The sequence below is a fragment of the Macroventuria anomochaeta genome, assembly GCF_010093625.1.
Source record: "Macroventuria anomochaeta strain CBS 525.71 unplaced genomic scaffold BU25scaffold_29, whole genome shotgun sequence".
Taxonomy (NCBI): domain Eukaryota; kingdom Fungi; phylum Ascomycota; class Dothideomycetes; order Pleosporales; family Didymellaceae; genus Macroventuria; species Macroventuria anomochaeta.
Genome location: NW_022985390.1, coordinates 410283 through 427540, shown reverse-complemented (window position 1 = coordinate 427540; position 17258 = coordinate 410283). Strand labels below are relative to the sequence as shown.

Below are 17258 nucleotides of genomic sequence, written 5' to 3'. Positions count from 1 at the left end.
TCTTGGCCATGATGACCCCTCACGGCACAGAGCATTGCAAGATGCTTACCCTGCGTTTCTGGCAAGGCAACGCATTCTTCACTTATACACCCAACTACCAGGTCCGGCGACAGCGATCACTTCTGGGAACAATAGCCCATCGACGGCGCAGAAACGGTCCGAGAAGACCTCAGAACGTCTTGGAATCCTTCCCGCCTTGCCCGCCACAAGGAGGGGTATGACCAACTTTTGCAACTTTAAGGTCTTTTAAGTATATGAAGTTCTCCGGGAAACCAGACGTCGCTCGTCAACTCGATTTTGTGTAGACGCTTGCTGGACTTGAGTTACTCAACCCTTGCATTTAGTGCAGATCACGCCCATCGAATCCGGAAAGCTGGGGAAGATACGAACTTTCGAGTTAGGAAGACGATCCATTTCGAACGTTGGACATACCGGTTGGTGATTAGTAGTGCCCTTCTCGTTGGAATCGAACATCGTTGGCCGTCGGTCTTGAAGGCCCGTTCCACGTCAGCAACCAAGAGCAGCCTCCAATATGGTCCACTTATTCCATAGGTCCAAGAACCATACCAGGCAACCGGATCCCAAACAACCGGAGCCAACACTGACACCGGTCCAAGAAAAGCCAGTGCCAGAGGATCGGGATTCGGTCTCGTCCGCAGAACGCGTTGTTCACGATGCCACAAGGCGATCCAACCCTGGAAACCCAGTGCTGGGCAGTATGCCTGCGTCTGAGGAAGACTTTCCAGACTTCCCAGAACCCGAGATCTCCGCGATATCACTCGAGGGCAAGCATGGCGCGAAGATCCACTACACGTACTACCCGGCTTCTTCTGCGTCCAAAATGGGTCACCCGAACCCTTTCGCGCAGTCGCTTATCGTCTTCCTCAATGGGCTGATGCTACCCCGAAGTTCCTGGGATCAGAGCATAAACGCCTTCTTGGAAAAGCGGGTTAAGGCAGGCCTTCCCTACCCTGCTCTGCTAAGCTATGACCGCTTCGGCCAAGGAGACTCAGACCGCGACCCCAACGACCAAGAACCTCCACCCAGCCATGGACACGACGCAATGTCTGCGGTTCGCGATCTGAAGCAATTCACTCTACAGATCTGGAAGGAGCATCTGGAAAGATCGAACCCATCCCAGTTTCCCTGCCTGGTCTTCGTATGCAACAGCATTGGATGCGCCATCGCACGACTGTTCGCCCAGACATACCCCGGGACTGTTGTTGGCATGTTGTTCCTCGATAGTATCATGGCCAATTCCGACTACACCAAAATGTGGCCAGATCCCGACGCTCCTGGTTTCGACCCACACTCTTTGCCTGGCGATGTGACAGCGGACGAAGTGCGAGACACGAGAGAAAAGTACAAGAAGATGTTTCATCCCGATGTAGCGAACATGGAGGGTTTGTCGAGACGAAATTTGGCAACATTGCTGCCACATGCCAACGGGCCTAGACTGGAAGGCTGGGGCGGCACGGGGCCGTACCTTACGATCGTAGGGCACGATTGGGAGACGTTTGCCGAGCAATCGTGTAAGTGTACTCCGCTCCCATACGACATGCAGATCGGATCACCTTCATGTGTACGGCTGCTAACGGTGCAAACATCAAGCTAACTTCCCCAACAAAGACCAAGGCTCCCTCCACATACCGAAGATCCTGACAATGACATATGCAAATCCAGTATGGCAAGCCTACAACTCAGACCTCACGCGCATCACCGACGAAGGGAAAGCCATCGGCCCGCTCATAGCAATCAACTGTGGGCACTTTATTCAAAAGGATAGTCCCAAGTTTGTGAGCGAGGAGCTGATCTCGTTACTTGATCGAGTCGTCAACCGAGTCGAGCAAGTCAGTGAACGGGTAAGTGCCTGTCCTGTAGTATCATCCCACAATGTACATGCTAATCAGCATGCAGACGCCTGAGATCAGGAGAGAGATGATCCGTCACAGCACAGACTATGGCTTCTACAAGCAGAACTCGAACGAGTATTCGTACTATGGCGGTGAGATATAATATTTGTGTGGGTAGTGGATCTCTATGGTTCCCCAGCGGTGCTGTCAGGATCAAGTTATTGTATACCCCAACGCCAAACGCAGACATGATGTACAAATGCCAGTAAGAAACATGCTGTGGTAGAGCATTGGTGTGGCGTCAGCTTGCAGACGATCGATATTATAACCGCGCTAAATTAGCGTCATGTCCGAGCTCCCCCGGATTATCAACCAACATGGAACTTTCTTTCCGTTGCGCCAAGATACATGAACCCAGCATTCTTTCCATACGATATCTAAAGACGCGCCTGACTCCAACTTTGCTCCCGACTTTTTCTTTATACAGAAAACCATGACAGACGCGCCGGTCGTGAAATTCAAGAAGCGAGGCGCAAAAGCCGCTCCCCGCAAGGTCGCACCGCCACCGCCGCGCTCAGATTCAGACGACTTCTCCTCGGGATCAGAAGCAGAAGGCGAAGACGGTCGCGTGGTAAAACGTCGCAAGATCAACAGCAACGCACTGAAGGCATCGACTGCCGACCAGAAACCTAGCACAGCAGCTCTGGAGGGCACAACACAGTACGAAGCGAACCGCTCCACGACAATAGAAGCCAGCAACGATGCCACCAAGCAATCAAACTGGTTCGAAGGCGACGACGAACTGAACTCGAAGAATCTCCTTGGCACCACACGTGCGAAACTCAACACGTTCATCGAGAAGAATCCCGATGCCCCCACACGAAAAGTTGGGCCCCAAAAATCCTCATCCAACGTCCGCACAATCACAGTCACCGACTACACGCCCGATGTCTGCAAAGACTACAAACAAACAGGCTTCTGTGGCTTCGGCGACAATTGCAAGTTCCTGCACGCTCGAGAAGACTACGCTGCAGGCTGGAAGCTCGATCGCGAATGGGAAATGTCGACAAAAGGCAAGAAGCCAGGCGGCACAATCGTCGCATCAGCTAATCGCGACGAGACGGAGAAGGACGAAGACGGTGTGGATTTGGCGCTGCTGGAGAAGATACCGTTTGCGTGCATCATTTGCAAGAAGCCTTACAAGAGTCCGATTGTGACAAAGTGCGGGCATTACTTTTGCGAAGGGTGCGCGCTGAAGCGGTATAGGAAGGATCCGACGTGTGCGGCGTGTAACGCGAAGACATATGGCGTGTTCAATGGGGCGAAGAATCTGCAGAGATTGTTGGAGAAGAAGCAGAAGTGGGAAGACAAGAAGAAGGCTGAGGCTGAGGCGGCGGAGAAGGAAAATGAGGATTCATAGCAGGTGCCTCAGTCATGGAAGGAGCTCAGAGTTGTTCTCAATCAAATTATGTGATACCCACCAATTTATTGATTTTACACATGTCTAGGAACTTGGAACCGAATATGTACTCCGCGCCTGATCTGTGTGACGAGCGATATCATCCAAGCACATCCATCCTACGATAAGAGTCAGGCACTATGAGATCACAGGCAACGGTACCGTCTACACATCACGAGAACACGCGTTTAGAGTTGACGCTAGCGCTCCGTCTAGTGCGCGGGGTTCTGCAGTACGCATCAAGTTCAACACGACTCAATAGTCCATCTTGACCAACATCATCGTTCGCTGATTATTATTCGGGTGTCATCATGGCACCCATTTGTCGTGCGCGGCTGCTGTCCGATCTTAGTGGACAGGCCGCTTGTGACAAGGAGGCAACATCCTCCGACGGACGGTTGTGCGCGTTCCATTCTCGTCAATGTCAAGGTAGGCATTCCGTCAGCTTTAGGTTGAACACTGTAAACTCCTTAGCAACATGCATTCTCTAGTCAATCAATGATATACTCTCTTACAACGCACAGCTCTATATCGAGGATACAAAAAACGTAATGCAGAACTCGACATACTGTCCAGCAAACCGCCATCCTATCTTGCAGGCAAGAAGGGCTCCGTAGCGTCCAATGACTTCGCAGATGCCGATGATGAAGCAACGCTCAAGATAGTGTATGACTATCTATTCAAAACCTATCAACTACTAGACCGGGTCATCCGAGCCCGCAAGTTGCATCACAGCCATTTCTTCGCCATCGACAATGACTATGGCCATCAGAAGTATCTTGACAAGCTTCTCAACGACAAACAGACCATGGCCAAGGCTCTCGAGAAGCTCGGAAAACGTGCCGCTACCGTCATGTATGAGCAAAAGCAGTGGTTCAACTGGGTCAAAGAGGCTCAAGCCAAGGAAGAGAAGGAGGGCGAGACCGAGTCCAAGAAGGTCAAGCTTGAGTCGTTGTTGTTTCAGCGCCACCAGAAGGAGCTTAAGCGCCAGCAACGCGAGATGAAAACGAAGGAAGATCAGAAGCAGCAAGAGCAGTATCTAGACGAGACGTACGAGCAACGTCTCTCCGACATGTCCGAAGAAGAGCAAGACGACTGGGACCCGATCAAGGACGTCTATGGTTATGAGCGAGACAACTACATTGAGCTCATCAAGTACTTCCTTATGCTGCAGGATCAGGAGCTCGACGGTGCAACCGAGGATGGGTCTGCTGAAGCCAATATTCCCCAGGTCAACGACGCTTCCGGATCGGCTGCTCCTGCGAAGGCACTTTCTAAGAGCGCTAAGAAGCGAGCGAAGAAGGCCAATGCGGAGACCAAGAAGCTGGCAGATCCCACGTTGCAGACTGAGGATGGTAGGGGGGCGAATGTGATCGAAATGGAGACGAAGGAGCAGATGCGAGAACGTCTTCGCAAGCCTGTCAGGTTCGAGCGTGCGACAGGTTGGTACGTGCAGGGTATTGGCCCGAACGGCTACAACGCTCAGACGCCAGTCATCCCAGATGATGAGATCGAACAGCTCTTGGATGAGGTTGCTGAGATCAAGAACTTCCTCTTTTGTCGACTACTACTTACGCAATCAACTCTACTCCCAGTCGCACTCAAGGCTGAGAGCATCGAAGAGTTCACTGGAAAAGAAGAGGTCACGCGTGAGCATCTCCGCGATCTCTGCCTGAAGCTAGAGCGACCGGTGCTGCAAGATGTCCGCGATGCGTGCGCTGACTTTATCCGTGAAAGAGATGGAGTGGAGGACATTGAGGAACCTACAGAAAAGAAAGAACCGGATGATTACGCCGACACTTACAAGACACCTGACAAATACCGACTCAGGTTCAAGAAAGGCAAAGTTCCCGACAACTTCAAGACAAAGCGTGAGAGGTCTGCAAAGAATGCTAGCAAGAAGCAAAATGACCTGTATCAGGAAGAGAATGACGGCGTACTGGACTTTGGCAAGGTCACAGACGAGAGCCAGTACACTCGCAAACGAACCCGCATCAAGATCTGCGGGCGCAACATGTATAACTACCCCAGCGAGAAGGCTCTTACTCGCGGTGGTTGGTTCCACTTTTCGATCATCGCCAAAGACTCTGACCTCTTCGATGCTGTGGAGCTTTGCCGCAACTGGAACGAGTTCTTTGAGCTGAACATTCTCTGCTTGTATCACTACTTTCCGGCTCCAAAGTGGACCAAGTTCATTGGCGATCTAGCGCGCCAACAGCTGCTCCAGCTAGGATTTATACCATACTTCCATGGAGACAAGGCAGAGAAAGTCACGAACTACTTCCAGACAGGAAGTCGCGGAATGACTCGTCGAGCACATCAGCATACCGAGATGAGGAACTTTGTCTGTGGTCATATCAAGCGTGACGATCCCGTCAGCCGACGCTTCATCCAGTATCTTGCCATGGAATCTTGGGAACTACGTGCTCTGGTACGAGATGCGAAGACTGGTCGCGTCCTCATCTCGCCGCCTGAAGACGAGCTTTGGCTGCTTCGAGAAAAGAGCGGTTGGGGCAGGGCCAGCAGGAACGAGTACGAGGTCCTTGGAGAAGTTGGTCCCACTTTCTTCGAGGCGATGGACAAGTCTCGGAAATGGCATTTTGGCTTTGAGGAGTTCTATGATGTTTACATCTGGGACTCGAGTCCGGGCCGCTCCTTCTTCATCTTGCAGAGGAAGATTGAGGAGGTACTCACCCGTGCGATGAGAGTGCGGGAGCTCAAAGACATGTTCTCTACCGCTGGTCCGATTCTCAAGACCTTGACCAAAGATCCCGTCACAGAGCGTGTACGAAGCATCAAGCCAGATGAAATGGTAGAAAGTATCTGGGACGGCCTCGACAAGAACGCTCGAGCCTGGTCATGGTCACCACAAGATGGCTTTGGCAAAGAAGGTTTCGAAGACAGTTACAAGTACACCGAAGCCGATGAGCTGGAAGACGCGATCTTGTTCCCACTCGAGAACACCGGGCTGCTGCCTAACGACCTCTACTATCACATTCCCAGCGCCATGGAGATGTTCGAGACGAACCCAATCGACATTCGCAGGTTCGCCGCAGACCTAGATACCGACGATGAGGTCGAGTCTTCAGATGGCACTGATCTCGGCGAAGCTGAAGACGACGGCGATTCCGACTGGGCCGATGAGAGCGAGGCTGGCTCCGAGTATGTCCTGGAAAGCGAGCTTCGACCTGGGGAAAGCGACGACGCTCACGAAGCGAACCAAATTCTCAGCGAGCAGTTCAAATCACTAACGCTGAGGGAGCCTGACTACTTCATACCAATTCTGCGCGATCCAAACTCGAAGAGGGCCAAGAAGCTGCCAAAGTCAGTCAGGACCAATTCTGAGGAGCTCATGTGGGCCTGTCGGTTCGCCATGCGGTGTCAGCAGGAATATGATGACAGCCATGGAGGCATGGAGGCAGACTTCTACCGGCACATTGATCGTCAGAAGAGCAAGGGTAAGGGAATAGCATCATAAAGACATCTGGATCTAAAACTAACAAGATCAGTTTTCAAGCAGAGTTTCCATCTCGGAGATGCAGAGCCCTACGCTCTCGCACGCTACGTCGAGCATAAGTATATGGTCGATGCCATGGACGACTTCATCATGTCTCGATGCGTCAACCCCGAGCCCTTCGAGCTGTGCAAGACCATGCACATGGCCGACATGTTCCGCGAGGAGCGCCGCGTCGTCGACGATGCTTTTAGAGCTTACGCAGCCATTGCGGTCTTCTTCGAGAGCGACGCGTTCCTCGCTTCTGAGCATGGCGAACCGTGGAGAGACACGAAACTGCTCGATCAGGAGGAACGAGCGAAGCATGTCCCCGATCGACGGACGCATCAGAGCAACAAATCGATGCCGAAAGAGTTCTGGAAGGACTGGGATGAGCTCCTGAAGAGAAATGAGAGGACCTCTGAGGATGTCGTCGATGACATCTACCCAATGGAGTGGCGCAAGGCTCTGCGCCCCATCATTGTCAAGCGTAAGTTTGTTCTCTCTCATCTCCCTAATCTCTTTACCTACTCGAGCAGATTACGCGCCATAGTGGGTCCACCAGTACCACAGCGGACACCAAACTGTCATACGAGCTAGAGAATGCCCTACCCGGCTTCTAGCCTACCCGCTTCTTGCATCGCTGCCCACTAACAGATAACGCTAACAACACCCCAGTATTCAAAGCAGGCGTCATATGCAGTTCCTACGGCGGCCAAGCAGCCGGCATCGCAACCGCTAGAGCCGAACCCGGTCGCAACATGGACATGTACATCGACTACCGGATCGGCATCCCCCTCGCAAAAATAGTCTCGCATCTGCGCGACCCGACACCACTGGACCGCGACTTCATCATCAAAACGGCCACGGAGTTCAAAGCCGAACATGCGGGAGCCAAGTTCTCAGTGCTGAGGTTGTGGTCGAGTCCACACTTCTACCCGCTCATGCTCGGCATGGATAAGCGGTCCATGTGCTCGTTCCTCGACGACAGAGGACGGTGCTGGGAATGGAAGTTCATCCCCAAGGACATGCCGTATAGTGAGTGGAGTGTGCACCAGCAGCTGAGTCTGAGGCTGCAGCCGTATGAGCAGGTCTGGGGTAAGCAGGTCTGGGTTGCGAAGGATTTGGTGATTGTTATGGGGAGGGATGAGAAGGAGCTAAGGAGGTTTAGTGAGGGGGTTACGTGGATGGTGCAAACTAAGCCATGGAGGCTGGAGGTGGATTTTTGGAGGAGCTTTGTTAATGTGGATGTCAAGTTCCTGGAGGGATTGGATCCGAGGTGGTTGTCTTGAGCAGTGTCGAGGTGTGCGGGCTCATGGGAGTTTGGAGTGATGGTGTTGTTTGGATACAATGTACGCACAAAATCAACCAGTCATTACCAAACGTGCTGTTATTGCCTGATAACAGGACTCAAGGTGTCCTTATCTCAAGCAAACTGCTCTTCCCTGCCAAGTTCCGCAAGCCAATGTGCAAATAGTGACGCAACTTTGCTTCAGCCTGATAAATGTCCTCAGAGGCTCTCGATACACCACAGAACCTCTTTCACATGGAAATCGACTAGAGTTATCAGAACATCAACATCACACGCACATGCAAGTACTTTTGTACCTCGTCCACACGGGAACTTGTACTTCCTGTCCTTCTGCATGTGAAGTGCGGCTTGGCACGGCAGCCACGGCAGACTTCCGCCATGGCCGGCACCGTTGCAGATCCTTGCAGCGCCCTCGTGGCTAGACCGGGAAGCCAGATTAGGCAGTCCAGCCCAATCCAATCCCACTCTCATGTGACCGGCTCTCCTCCCTCCTTCATTCGCTCCTTTCCACTCACTAGAGGAAGCACCGTAAGGCACGGGGACATGGACAGAGTGGTTACACGCGAGGATGAACGCGTGTAAGTGCAACCTGGCGCGAGCAGATCTATGGAGACGTGTAGGTAGTGGGTGGCTTCTGGAACAACGAGCAGTATGCCGCCCCACCACCGGCTACTTAGCGAAGCTGCAAGCGGGATGGCGCGCATCAAGATAGATGATTATGACCGCAACTTGAGCGAGCCCCTCCGTAAGAGAGGGAGGAAAGTTTTTTGCTTTGTTCGGGCGAGATCACCGCTTCGACACTGCTTCGACACTGCTTCGACGCTGCTTGTTCCCGAGTCTTGTTCGCTCGCTCTACTCCGGAGTAGTTCACGTGCACACCATCGCCGTGTTCAGCTGCCGAAGATTGCCAGCGTCGAGCGCCGCAGTCCTGTGACTCGACTCCTCCAATCGGCCGCGTCGAGTTCCGAATGCGTCACTCTGCGCCAGGTACGCTCGACAGAACAATGCTCGCAGCCTGCGCTGCTGCTCCACCATGGGCACGAGACAACTGACAGGCTACGTCCAGGCGTCGCAAAGTATATTCCCAATTCATCCACAGCCACCTGAAGCCGGAGCTGGCTCGCTTTGGTTGCCGGGTGCGCGCTGAATACGGAATCGGCCGGTTTGACGGTTCCACGGCAGAGGCTGTCTCCAGACGTCCCACCGCCCATGCACCTTCACGCGACTCCGAGTCTGGCGGCCGAGGTCCCAGGCTTCTCCCAGGAGCAATTGGACAGGCTAGCCCGCAGCGTCGAGGCCAGGCGGCAGCAGCTCGAGGAGGACATCAACGCCTACATACAGCGCAAGCAGGACGAGCTGCGCCAGTATGAGACCGAGGTATGCACTGTTCCGCACTGCGCGCATTCCTGCACCCACGCTTCCGGGCGCTGGACGACCATGGCAGCGACTAACCGGGCCTAGCTTGTAGAGCAGCACCGTTCCATGGAGCGCGACGAGGACCCGGGGGCTGCTTCAAGACGCTCCAGCGCGGCGTCGGAGAGAACTGAAGATAGCGCCGAGCAGCCCGAGCAGCCCGAGCAATCGCAGCAACCAGCGCAGTCGCAAGCATCGCGCGAGGAGCAGAAGAAGCAGAAGAAGCACGGCCGCGTGCACAAGCGCGAGAAGGAGCTGTATGGCCTAGTCACGCCTGTGTTTCTGCCGCTGCTCGACGCGCGCGAGTCGACGTCGCCCACCAAGAAAGAGAGGAAGCCCGCAAAGCAAGAGAAGCCCACAGACGCCAGCAGCGCGCCCGCCGCCGAGCAGTCGACGCGCGCGAGAGAGGCGGAGAGCGGCAGAGAGGGCCGCACGTCGCAGAAAGAGAACAAGGACACGGGCAGCGACATGGCCGGGGAGACAGCGGTGAAAGAGAGGTCCGCTTCCGACCCAGTCAAGAAGTCGCGGCGCTCCTCAATCAAGAAGAAATCCGCCCTCCGCCACAGCAGCACGCCGCGAAACCGCAAGCGAGTCAGCCTCGTCATCGACGACCAAGTCGTGCTCCCCTCGGACATGATCCAAGAGCCCGCCCTCACCTCGCCCAGCAGCGACACCACGAGCGCCACAAACTCCAGCGCCAGTCTCGACGAAATGATCGACCCCCGACTTACCTCCCCCGACGCGCCCGTCTACATCGAACACCACGAGGCCGTGCACCACAGTCTGCCGCTCACGGTGAGCCAGCCCAAGCCATTGCCTGTGAAAGCCTCGGCCCCGTCGTTCTCGAATCCAGCGCCCGTGGTGGCGGAAGCTGCGCATGCCCCGCCCACATCACCGGGTATTCGTTCGCCGACGATGGCCTACGCGCCCCCCTCGTACGCGACACGCTCGTTCCTCGACCCCCCTCCAGAGTGCATGCACATCGAAGACATCCCCGCCACCGCAGGCCCCGACCCCATACACCCCGACGAAAAAGATCCCGAAGACCAGCAACTCCCCTCAGTGGAAGCCACGGAAGAGAACTTCTCAACGTATGTGGGCGGAATTTCAGGGAGGGGTGTGGATGACGTGAATCAAGTCGGCAGCGTCGGATATCCGAGCAGTCTGGGCGCGAGCTATCTGGAGAGTTATATGCAGGGACGGCCGCTGAGTGTGAGGATGGCGGCTGCGGAGAGGGAGGGGAATGAGGGGGAAATAAGACGACTCAGAAGTATGGAAGCACGACGGAAGAAGAGAGAGAATGATGAGCGGAAAGAAAAGGAGAAGATTGATGAAGACGACTGGGATGCAGGCGTTGGGAGAGGGGGGGCCGGGGATGACGATGGTTTTATGGGGAGTATGGACGACTTCTGAGGAGATGCATCACGGACACGACCCGTGAAGAAGTCTCGGATAGGCACGATTTGGATACTTGTATTGCTTGCGCGCAAGCGTTTTGTATACTGAGGCGTTCAGGCGACGCACGATTAGATCTTGGTCGGCTACGGCTATGAATGGCGACAAGACGGCTACGGCTCTGTATATAGTAGGGACTGTATGTACGGGCGGTGTACTGAGCGAGCATACGTTTGACGCATCTGTAGTACTGGGCCTCAAACCTCAGGCTTCTGACCATCAGGGACGTAAACACTTAATCATAAGTTTGCAGGTTTGAAGCGTTCTTTTGTCTAATCTGCCGTGCATCAGAGCGTGACATCCAACTAGTGTGGAGCGCTGCTTCTTTTTGGTTGAGTCAGGATCCGTGCCAAGGTTGTCCTGTCACCTTTTGTTTGCGACTGCACAACATTGATTGCTTCGACAAATCACACCACGGCAGCGACTGTTCCCAATCGACAAAAAACTGCACTGATAGGTTCCTTGTATGACGCTGAAGCTATCTCGAGAGTGAGACACGCACACAGTGTATACATGGGGCGAGTACACCGTGGCACAGACGTTGAGATAGACCCTCGTGGCACCAACTCGTGGCGTCAACCAATGCTGCACCCAATTGCAAAGACGACATTGGACTGGCAGCAGTGTGTTCGTAACTCAAGTCTGTCCTTGCCTGAGGTGCGAGTTGCCATACCAGATATGTCAGCTGACGCTTTGCTGCATCCACGTGCTGCTGTCGCAAAGGAGACTCCTTGTGCAGCAGGCATCATGTCTGTTTCTGCTGCTGTTGTTGTTGTTGTTGTTGTTGTTGACATGGTGGGGTGCCTCACTTGCAGCCATCGCCAGCCCAATTGCGTTCACACCCGTGCCTCTCGGCATATCAGAACTGCGGGGCAAGACGCATGAGATGACGGCTGTCGACGTAGTTCTTGTTTATCGATGGTTTAGATGCACCTGGATGGAGATCCTTGACCAATTGGAAAGAAACAACGCGCCTTCACCCGTTGTCAGATGTTTGGGCCTAGCACCACCCACGCCGGGCACGGACGCCTCCCAATCTCGTTCCTGCACAACACTCCCGCTGCCAGCTGCTGCGCATCCGCCCACCTCCCCTCTCGTCATTCACTTCGCGCCCCCAGTGGCCTCTCTCTTTCTTTTGTTGTTCTCTCCCCTGTGCACTTGTTAGGCGCTGGCGACGGCGATGCACCCCTGTAACGCTGTAGTGTGCCAGTAGCCGCTGCGTGGCCCCCCTACCTTCACGCATCGCCGAACAGTCAAGAACCCCCCTTTCTGGGCGCGCATTCTGGCCACGGCCCCGACAGAGTGAACTGCACAATCGCTTTGTTCGCGCGTCGGCTGCCTTGACGAGCGTGCTCTGACGGACTCCCTTTCAACCTTTATACTTTCTAATACCACAATCCGGCGATGGAACAGTGAGCGCCGAGCCTGCGGAACACACCATGGCGACAACCGCAAACCCACCGCCAGGCGCGCTGGTGGTGGACGACTACAGCACCATTCTCGACCCGTTTACAACGCAGGACGGCCACAGGCAGCGATACTCGGCCTTCGACAACTCGCAGTTCTCCCTCTACCTCAACGGCTCCCCAGTGCAGGCCAAGCGGGCCCTGGAGGCACATCTCGCAGAAACCACCCGCCGACTGCAGGAAACGTCACACCTGGGCAATGCGCTCGTCCAGCAGCGCAAGGAGCTGGAGGAGCGGCTGAAAGAGGTTGAGGGGCAGCAGGCAGACAACGACATCGGTCCAGAGTTGCGCTCGCGGCTGGCCGAGCTCGAGAAGGAGTTCAACGAGGTCGGGCGCGAAACGGCTCGCGCGTTCCTTCCCAAGTCTCGCGTCCCCAGTGGCGAGTCAGATTCCAATGGAGGCTCCGTCTATGCCAGCGAGGCAATGCACTCGCCCACCAAAGTCAGCGTCCCGTCTCGCAAGCAAAGAAACCAGCAGCCCAACCGGATTCAGGACATCCATCTAGCTACTGAGATCTCCACTTCCTTGTTGTCGCAACTCAAGGAGCTACAGGCGGTTTTGCTGGAGAAAGACGAGGCCCTCAAGGCTGCCGATCTGGACAGGTCGAACCTGGAGATTGAGGTGGAAGGCCTCTCGCAGCGTCTCCGGACTCTGGACGAGAGCGACTCGCGCCTGAAGGATGTCAACTGGAGTCTGGAGACCCAAGTGCGCGAGTTCGAGGCACAATCGAAGTCAGCGGCTGACAAGGAGAACCGTCTCACCCATACCTTGAATCTGGCCAAATCCGAGAAGTCGACTTTGGAGCGAGAGTTCGAGGAGCTCAAGGGCATGTACGCAAAACTCAACGACGACCACATCAACATAATAAAGCAGCACGAAGCGGAACTATTTGGTCTGCGACGAAATGTGACCATGGGAGAGTCTGAGAGAAACGCGCTTCAGCGCAAGGTGGAGGATTTGTCCACACAAAACCAGGAGCTTGCAAAGGCAGTCGCTTATCGAATGAGAGGCGATGAGCACAACTCGCCTGAGGAAGCATCTCCGGACGAAAGCTTCAACGAGGGAGAAAGTCTGACCCCTGAGCATTCTCCTCCACCTTCTCCAAGCAAGGCAACGCCACGTCACGGCCAGCTGGAATCAGAGACTCTCAAACACTCGCTCCAGCACGCTCATCGCATGATCCAGCAGCTCAAGAACAACATCCACCGCGAGAAGACCGAAAAGATCGAACTGAAGCGCATGCTCCAGGACGCTCGCGATGAGATCGAGACCGGCCGTAATGAGTCCAAGGGTCCTGCAAGTGCAAGCAAGCGCAAGAAGGCCGACAAGGATGTGTTTAAGAAACCAGCCCGACCCGACCGTCTCGGAGCACTGAGGCAAGGCAAGCAAGAAGTCGTCATGGAACTCGATGACGATGAGTGGGAGGAGCAGGACATCATTCCTTCGCCCAGCAAGCCCCAAAGGCCTCATCAATCGGTTCCGGGAGCGTTCAACAATGGCTACACCTCCATGGCCGAAACCAGCGCTTACGAGGGATTCGAGACTGCTCACGAGGTTTCTGATGCCGATTTCGAGACAGCGAACGATGATGGTACCACCACGGAGACGGATGCCTTCCAGACTGGTGCTGAAACTCTTGATGGTGACAGCAGCGACGATTTGACTGAGACTGAGATAGGGTCGACTCAAGGAACTATCAGGAATAGATCGCCAGTCGTGAGACGCAGCCAGAGCGGCCAAAGCTACAGGGACATGTATGAAAGTACTGCCTCGAACTCTGACTACGACTCTGAGAGGGATACACAAACACCAGGAAGCCACAAACGCAACTCATCTTCCAGGTTCCTGCGACCAACTAGCTCTCGCAAGTCTGTCGCGACACCGAGAGGGAGTCTTCAGGATATCTTCCATCATGGCACACCGCCTATGGCAAGGGATTCTCCGACCAGTAACAGCAACCACAGCACCCCGGCCCAAGGCAGGAGTCTGTTCGCTGAGCTGGATGGCCTGAGTGGAGGTGAGGAGACAGATAGTGCTGCCGAGGGCACACCCAGTCGATCAAGTGTTTTGTCTCCTGAGTCTTCGCCTGAAAAGAGCGTTCTGGGAAGGTCAGCCCTGCAGCGAACCATACCCATGGTGGCCATGGTGGACTCAAGCACGATGACCGAGCCTGATGTGCCACAGCATGTGAGCGTTTCCTCCATCCACAACATCCACAATGTGCGACCTCAGGCTTCTACACCAACTGAGCTCCACCTGTCGCCGTTGATTAGCCAAGGTACAAGCCCGCAAGCGCCACTCCCGCAGCAGCTTCAGCTCTCGACGCACGCCTTCCACCACACCGAACCGAAGCCCGTGTCACGTCCGTCGCTCAACATTTCCAGCGTATCTGGGCATGAATCTTCTCCCAGTGCCCCTGCCATTGTACCCTTGGCCATCTCATCCATGTCCGCTCATGATACGTCACCACGGATCCCCACAGCACCGTCTCTTGGCATCTCGACCATGGAGACTCACCACAGTCAACACACCTCACCTCAGTCTCCACCTGCACCAGTGTTCGACTTCTCTTCGGTTGCAGGCCATGCCACGTCTCCACGTGCTGTTCTTCCACCCGCCCTAGGCGTTTCTTCAGTCTCTGGTCACACTACCGAGCCTCGTTCTGCGCCTGCGCTGACCTTTAATCTTTCTTCAGTATCGTGCCATGAGACTGAGCCAAGGGCTGTGCCTGCTCCTTCGTTCCATATGTCGAGTGTTTCCGGACACATGACTGAACCCAAAGATGTACCGAGACAGAACTTTGGTATGTCGGAGGTGTCTGGACATGCCAGTGAGCCGCGGGACGCTCCTCGTCAGACCTTCAACCTGTCCTCTGTCACTGGACATGCAAGCGAGCCTCGGGATGCTCCTCGCCAAGTTTTCGATATGTCTTCAGTGTCAGGCCATGCGACCGAGCCGCAGCATGCGCAAGCAACGCCCCTCAACATGTCGGGCTTCTCGTCGCACAGCACCGCACCTGTCGAGCCTACGGGTGAAAGAGCTGTACCTCAGTCGTTCGGCATGTCGTCCATGTCACACCAGAGTACTGAGCCCGCCGAGGGTCACAGCCATGGACTTGGTTTCAAGGCATTGGCTCCAGCCGCTCTGGTCGCATCTGGTATCGCTGCATCACAGATGACTGAGCCAAAGGAGGCGTCAAGGTCGATGGAAACACCTCACGAAACTGTATCGACTCCTAATGACCGAGAGATCAGTGAGAAGGAGGCAACAAGGCAAGTTGCATTGGGAATATCGAACTTTTCATCGCACTCGACTGAGCCTGCTGAGGTACCTCGCGCAACGCTGTCGACGTTTTCAACGATGTCTTCACAGGCAACGGAGCCATACCAGCCAAAACAGACTGTGCACCAATTCTCCATGCACTCTTCGCAGGTGACCGAGCCATTCGCGCCGAAGCCAGCGGCTCACCAATTGTCTCTCCACTCATCCCAAGCAACGGAGCCGGTCATTCCCAAGCAAGCTGTGCATGGATTCTCAATGCACTCTTCTCAGACAACAGAGCCATTCGCCCCGAAGCCGGTCGCTCACCAGCTCTCTGTGCACTCTGCTCAAACCACAGAACCTGTCACACCTTGCCAGCAGCCCTTGCAGTTGTCGACATTCGCCTCAAAGGCTACTGAACCGGTTATGCCCAAGCCACAGTCGCTGCAGATGTCGACGTTTGCTTCCAAGGCCACATCGCCTGTGATCCCCAAGCCGCAATCGTTGCAACTTTCATGGTTCGCTTCCGAGGCTACTAAGCCAGTGACACCCAAGCCAGCAGCTTCTCAGCTGTCCTCCTTGTTTTGCCAAGCGTCTGAGCCTGTGGATGCACCGAAGGCTGCACGCCCAGAATTCTCGGCTATGTCTTCACAGACCACTGAGCCCGTGGAGGCACCGAAGGCTGCACGCCCAGAATTCTCGGCTATGTCTTCACAGACCACTGAGCCCGTAGAGGCACCGAAGGCTGCACGCCCAGTTTTCTCGACTATGTCTTCACAGACCACTGAGCCTGTTCAGTCAAGGGCAGCACCCTCAAACTTCTCGATGTTCTCTTCGCAGACTACTGAGCCGCGTGGGCCTCCTAAGCAGGCTTCGCCTGGAGTATCGCTCGTGACAGCCCAACACACCGAGCCATTCCATCCTACTGTAGCCTCGCCAGGCTTCTCAGACGTCAGGACGCTACAAAGCCACGAGCCTGAGTCTCCTACCGTGCCTGCTTTCCTTCCCACCCCTAGCAGACCATCCACAGCGAATCGCGTCGTTGCTCCTGAGCTGTCGTTGTCGACTCTGTCAATTCAGCACACAGAACCTCAAATCTCCTCACGGCCTATTACCGCGCGTCGAACTGGGCCCACACCATGGACCCTTGACTTCTCGCAGTCAACACTGCCGTGGGATCAAGTCAAGCATGGAGAGTCTGATCAACCTTCTGTTAACAACAGTGCTGCTCGCAGTCCGCTTGCACCTATCAGCACCAACGCGGTGCAGAAGACCCCACGTTCGGCCATGACTGATGGTGGTACTCAGACTATGGTATCTGCGGAGCAAATCGACAAGCTATTGCTCGCTCGTAGCAGCAACAGACACTCCGGTACCGTTGCAACAGCTGGTATCGAAAAGTCGCTGTCGCCTCCCCCTTCGCCAAGCAAGGGACACTCCAACGAGCGCATTCCTCGACGCCCGGGCAGCTCTGGCAGCATCCGCTCTCGCGCGGCCTCTCCACCACCTTTGCCGGCCGACCACAAGCAAGTCATTGCTGCAGCGG

The 17258-nt window shown here is 55.1% G+C and overlaps 5 protein-coding genes across 5 annotated transcripts; all 5 read left to right on the top strand.

Moving 5' to 3' along the window:
* The first annotated feature begins 377 nt into the window (after positions 1-377).
* Positions 378-2193, top strand: BU25DRAFT_134761 (uncharacterized protein). Its single transcript, XM_033700544.1, has 3 exons — positions 378-1532; positions 1612-1862; positions 1918-2193. Exons 1-3 carry the CDS (start codon positions 533-535, stop codon positions 2014-2016), a joined length of 1350 nt encoding a protein of 449 aa, XP_033559007.1. The 5' UTR covers positions 378-532; the 3' UTR covers positions 2017-2193.
* A 1-nt stretch (position 2194) lies between these two features.
* Positions 2195-3351, top strand: BU25DRAFT_134724 (uncharacterized protein). The gene has a single exon (XM_033700543.1). It carries the CDS (start codon positions 2347-2349, stop codon positions 3271-3273), a length of 927 nt encoding a protein of 308 aa, XP_033559006.1. The 5' UTR covers positions 2195-2346; the 3' UTR covers positions 3274-3351.
* Positions 3352-3600: 249 nt separating this feature from the next.
* On the top strand, positions 3601-8390 carry BU25DRAFT_441860 (uncharacterized protein). The gene is made up of 4 exons (XM_033709257.1): positions 3601-3741; positions 3837-6770; positions 6822-7295; positions 7484-8390. Exons 1-4 carry the CDS (start codon positions 3624-3626, stop codon positions 8095-8097), a joined length of 4140 nt encoding a protein of 1379 aa, XP_033559005.1. The 5' UTR covers positions 3601-3623; the 3' UTR covers positions 8098-8390.
* Positions 8391-9065: 675 nt separating this feature from the next.
* Positions 9066-11238, top strand: BU25DRAFT_413351 (uncharacterized protein). The gene is made up of 2 exons (XM_033707015.1): positions 9066-9494; positions 9579-11238. Exons 1-2 carry the CDS (start codon positions 9327-9329, stop codon positions 10941-10943), a joined length of 1533 nt encoding a protein of 510 aa, XP_033559004.1. The 5' UTR covers positions 9066-9326; the 3' UTR covers positions 10944-11238.
* A 287-nt stretch (positions 11239-11525) lies between these two features.
* Positions 11526-11906, top strand: BU25DRAFT_134710 (uncharacterized protein). The gene has a single exon (XM_033700542.1). The coding sequence runs from the start codon at positions 11568-11570 to the stop codon at positions 11868-11870; it is 303 nt and encodes a 100-aa protein (XP_033559003.1). The 5' UTR covers positions 11526-11567; the 3' UTR covers positions 11871-11906.
* The last annotated feature ends 5352 nt before the right edge of the window (positions 11907-17258 follow it).

Excerpts from the sequence above, each read along its gene's own strand:
- BU25DRAFT_134724 (XM_033700543.1), top strand. The coding sequence starts at position 2,347 with ATGACAGACGCGCCGGTCGTGAAATTCAAGAAGCGAGGCGCAAAAGCC.
- BU25DRAFT_134761 (XM_033700544.1), top strand. The coding sequence starts at position 533 with ATGGTCCACTTATTCCATAGGTCCAAGAACCATACCAGGCAACCGGAT. Across the intron at positions 1,533-1,611 it reads GACGTTTGCCGAGCAATCGT|CTAACTTCCCCAACAAAGAC; the intron begins GTAAGTGTACTC and ends GCAAACATCAAG. Across the intron at positions 1,863-1,917 it reads TCGAGCAAGTCAGTGAACGG|ACGCCTGAGATCAGGAGAGA; the intron begins GTAAGTGCCTGT and ends ATCAGCATGCAG.
- BU25DRAFT_413351 (XM_033707015.1), top strand. The coding sequence starts at position 9,327 with ATGCACCTTCACGCGACTCCGAGTCTGGCGGCCGAGGTCCCAGGCTTC. Across the intron at positions 9,495-9,578 it reads TGCGCCAGTATGAGACCGAG|CTTGTAGAGCAGCACCGTTC; the intron begins GTATGCACTGTT and ends AACCGGGCCTAG.
- BU25DRAFT_134710 (XM_033700542.1), top strand. The coding sequence starts at position 11,568 with ATGCTGCACCCAATTGCAAAGACGACATTGGACTGGCAGCAGTGTGTT.
- BU25DRAFT_441860 (XM_033709257.1), top strand. The coding sequence starts at position 3,624 with ATGGCACCCATTTGTCGTGCGCGGCTGCTGTCCGATCTTAGTGGACAG. Across the intron at positions 3,742-3,836 it reads CCATTCTCGTCAATGTCAAG|CTCTATATCGAGGATACAAA; the intron begins GTAGGCATTCCG and ends TACAACGCACAG. Across the intron at positions 7,296-7,483 it reads GCGCCCCATCATTGTCAAGC|TATTCAAAGCAGGCGTCATA; the intron begins GTAAGTTTGTTC and ends ACAACACCCCAG.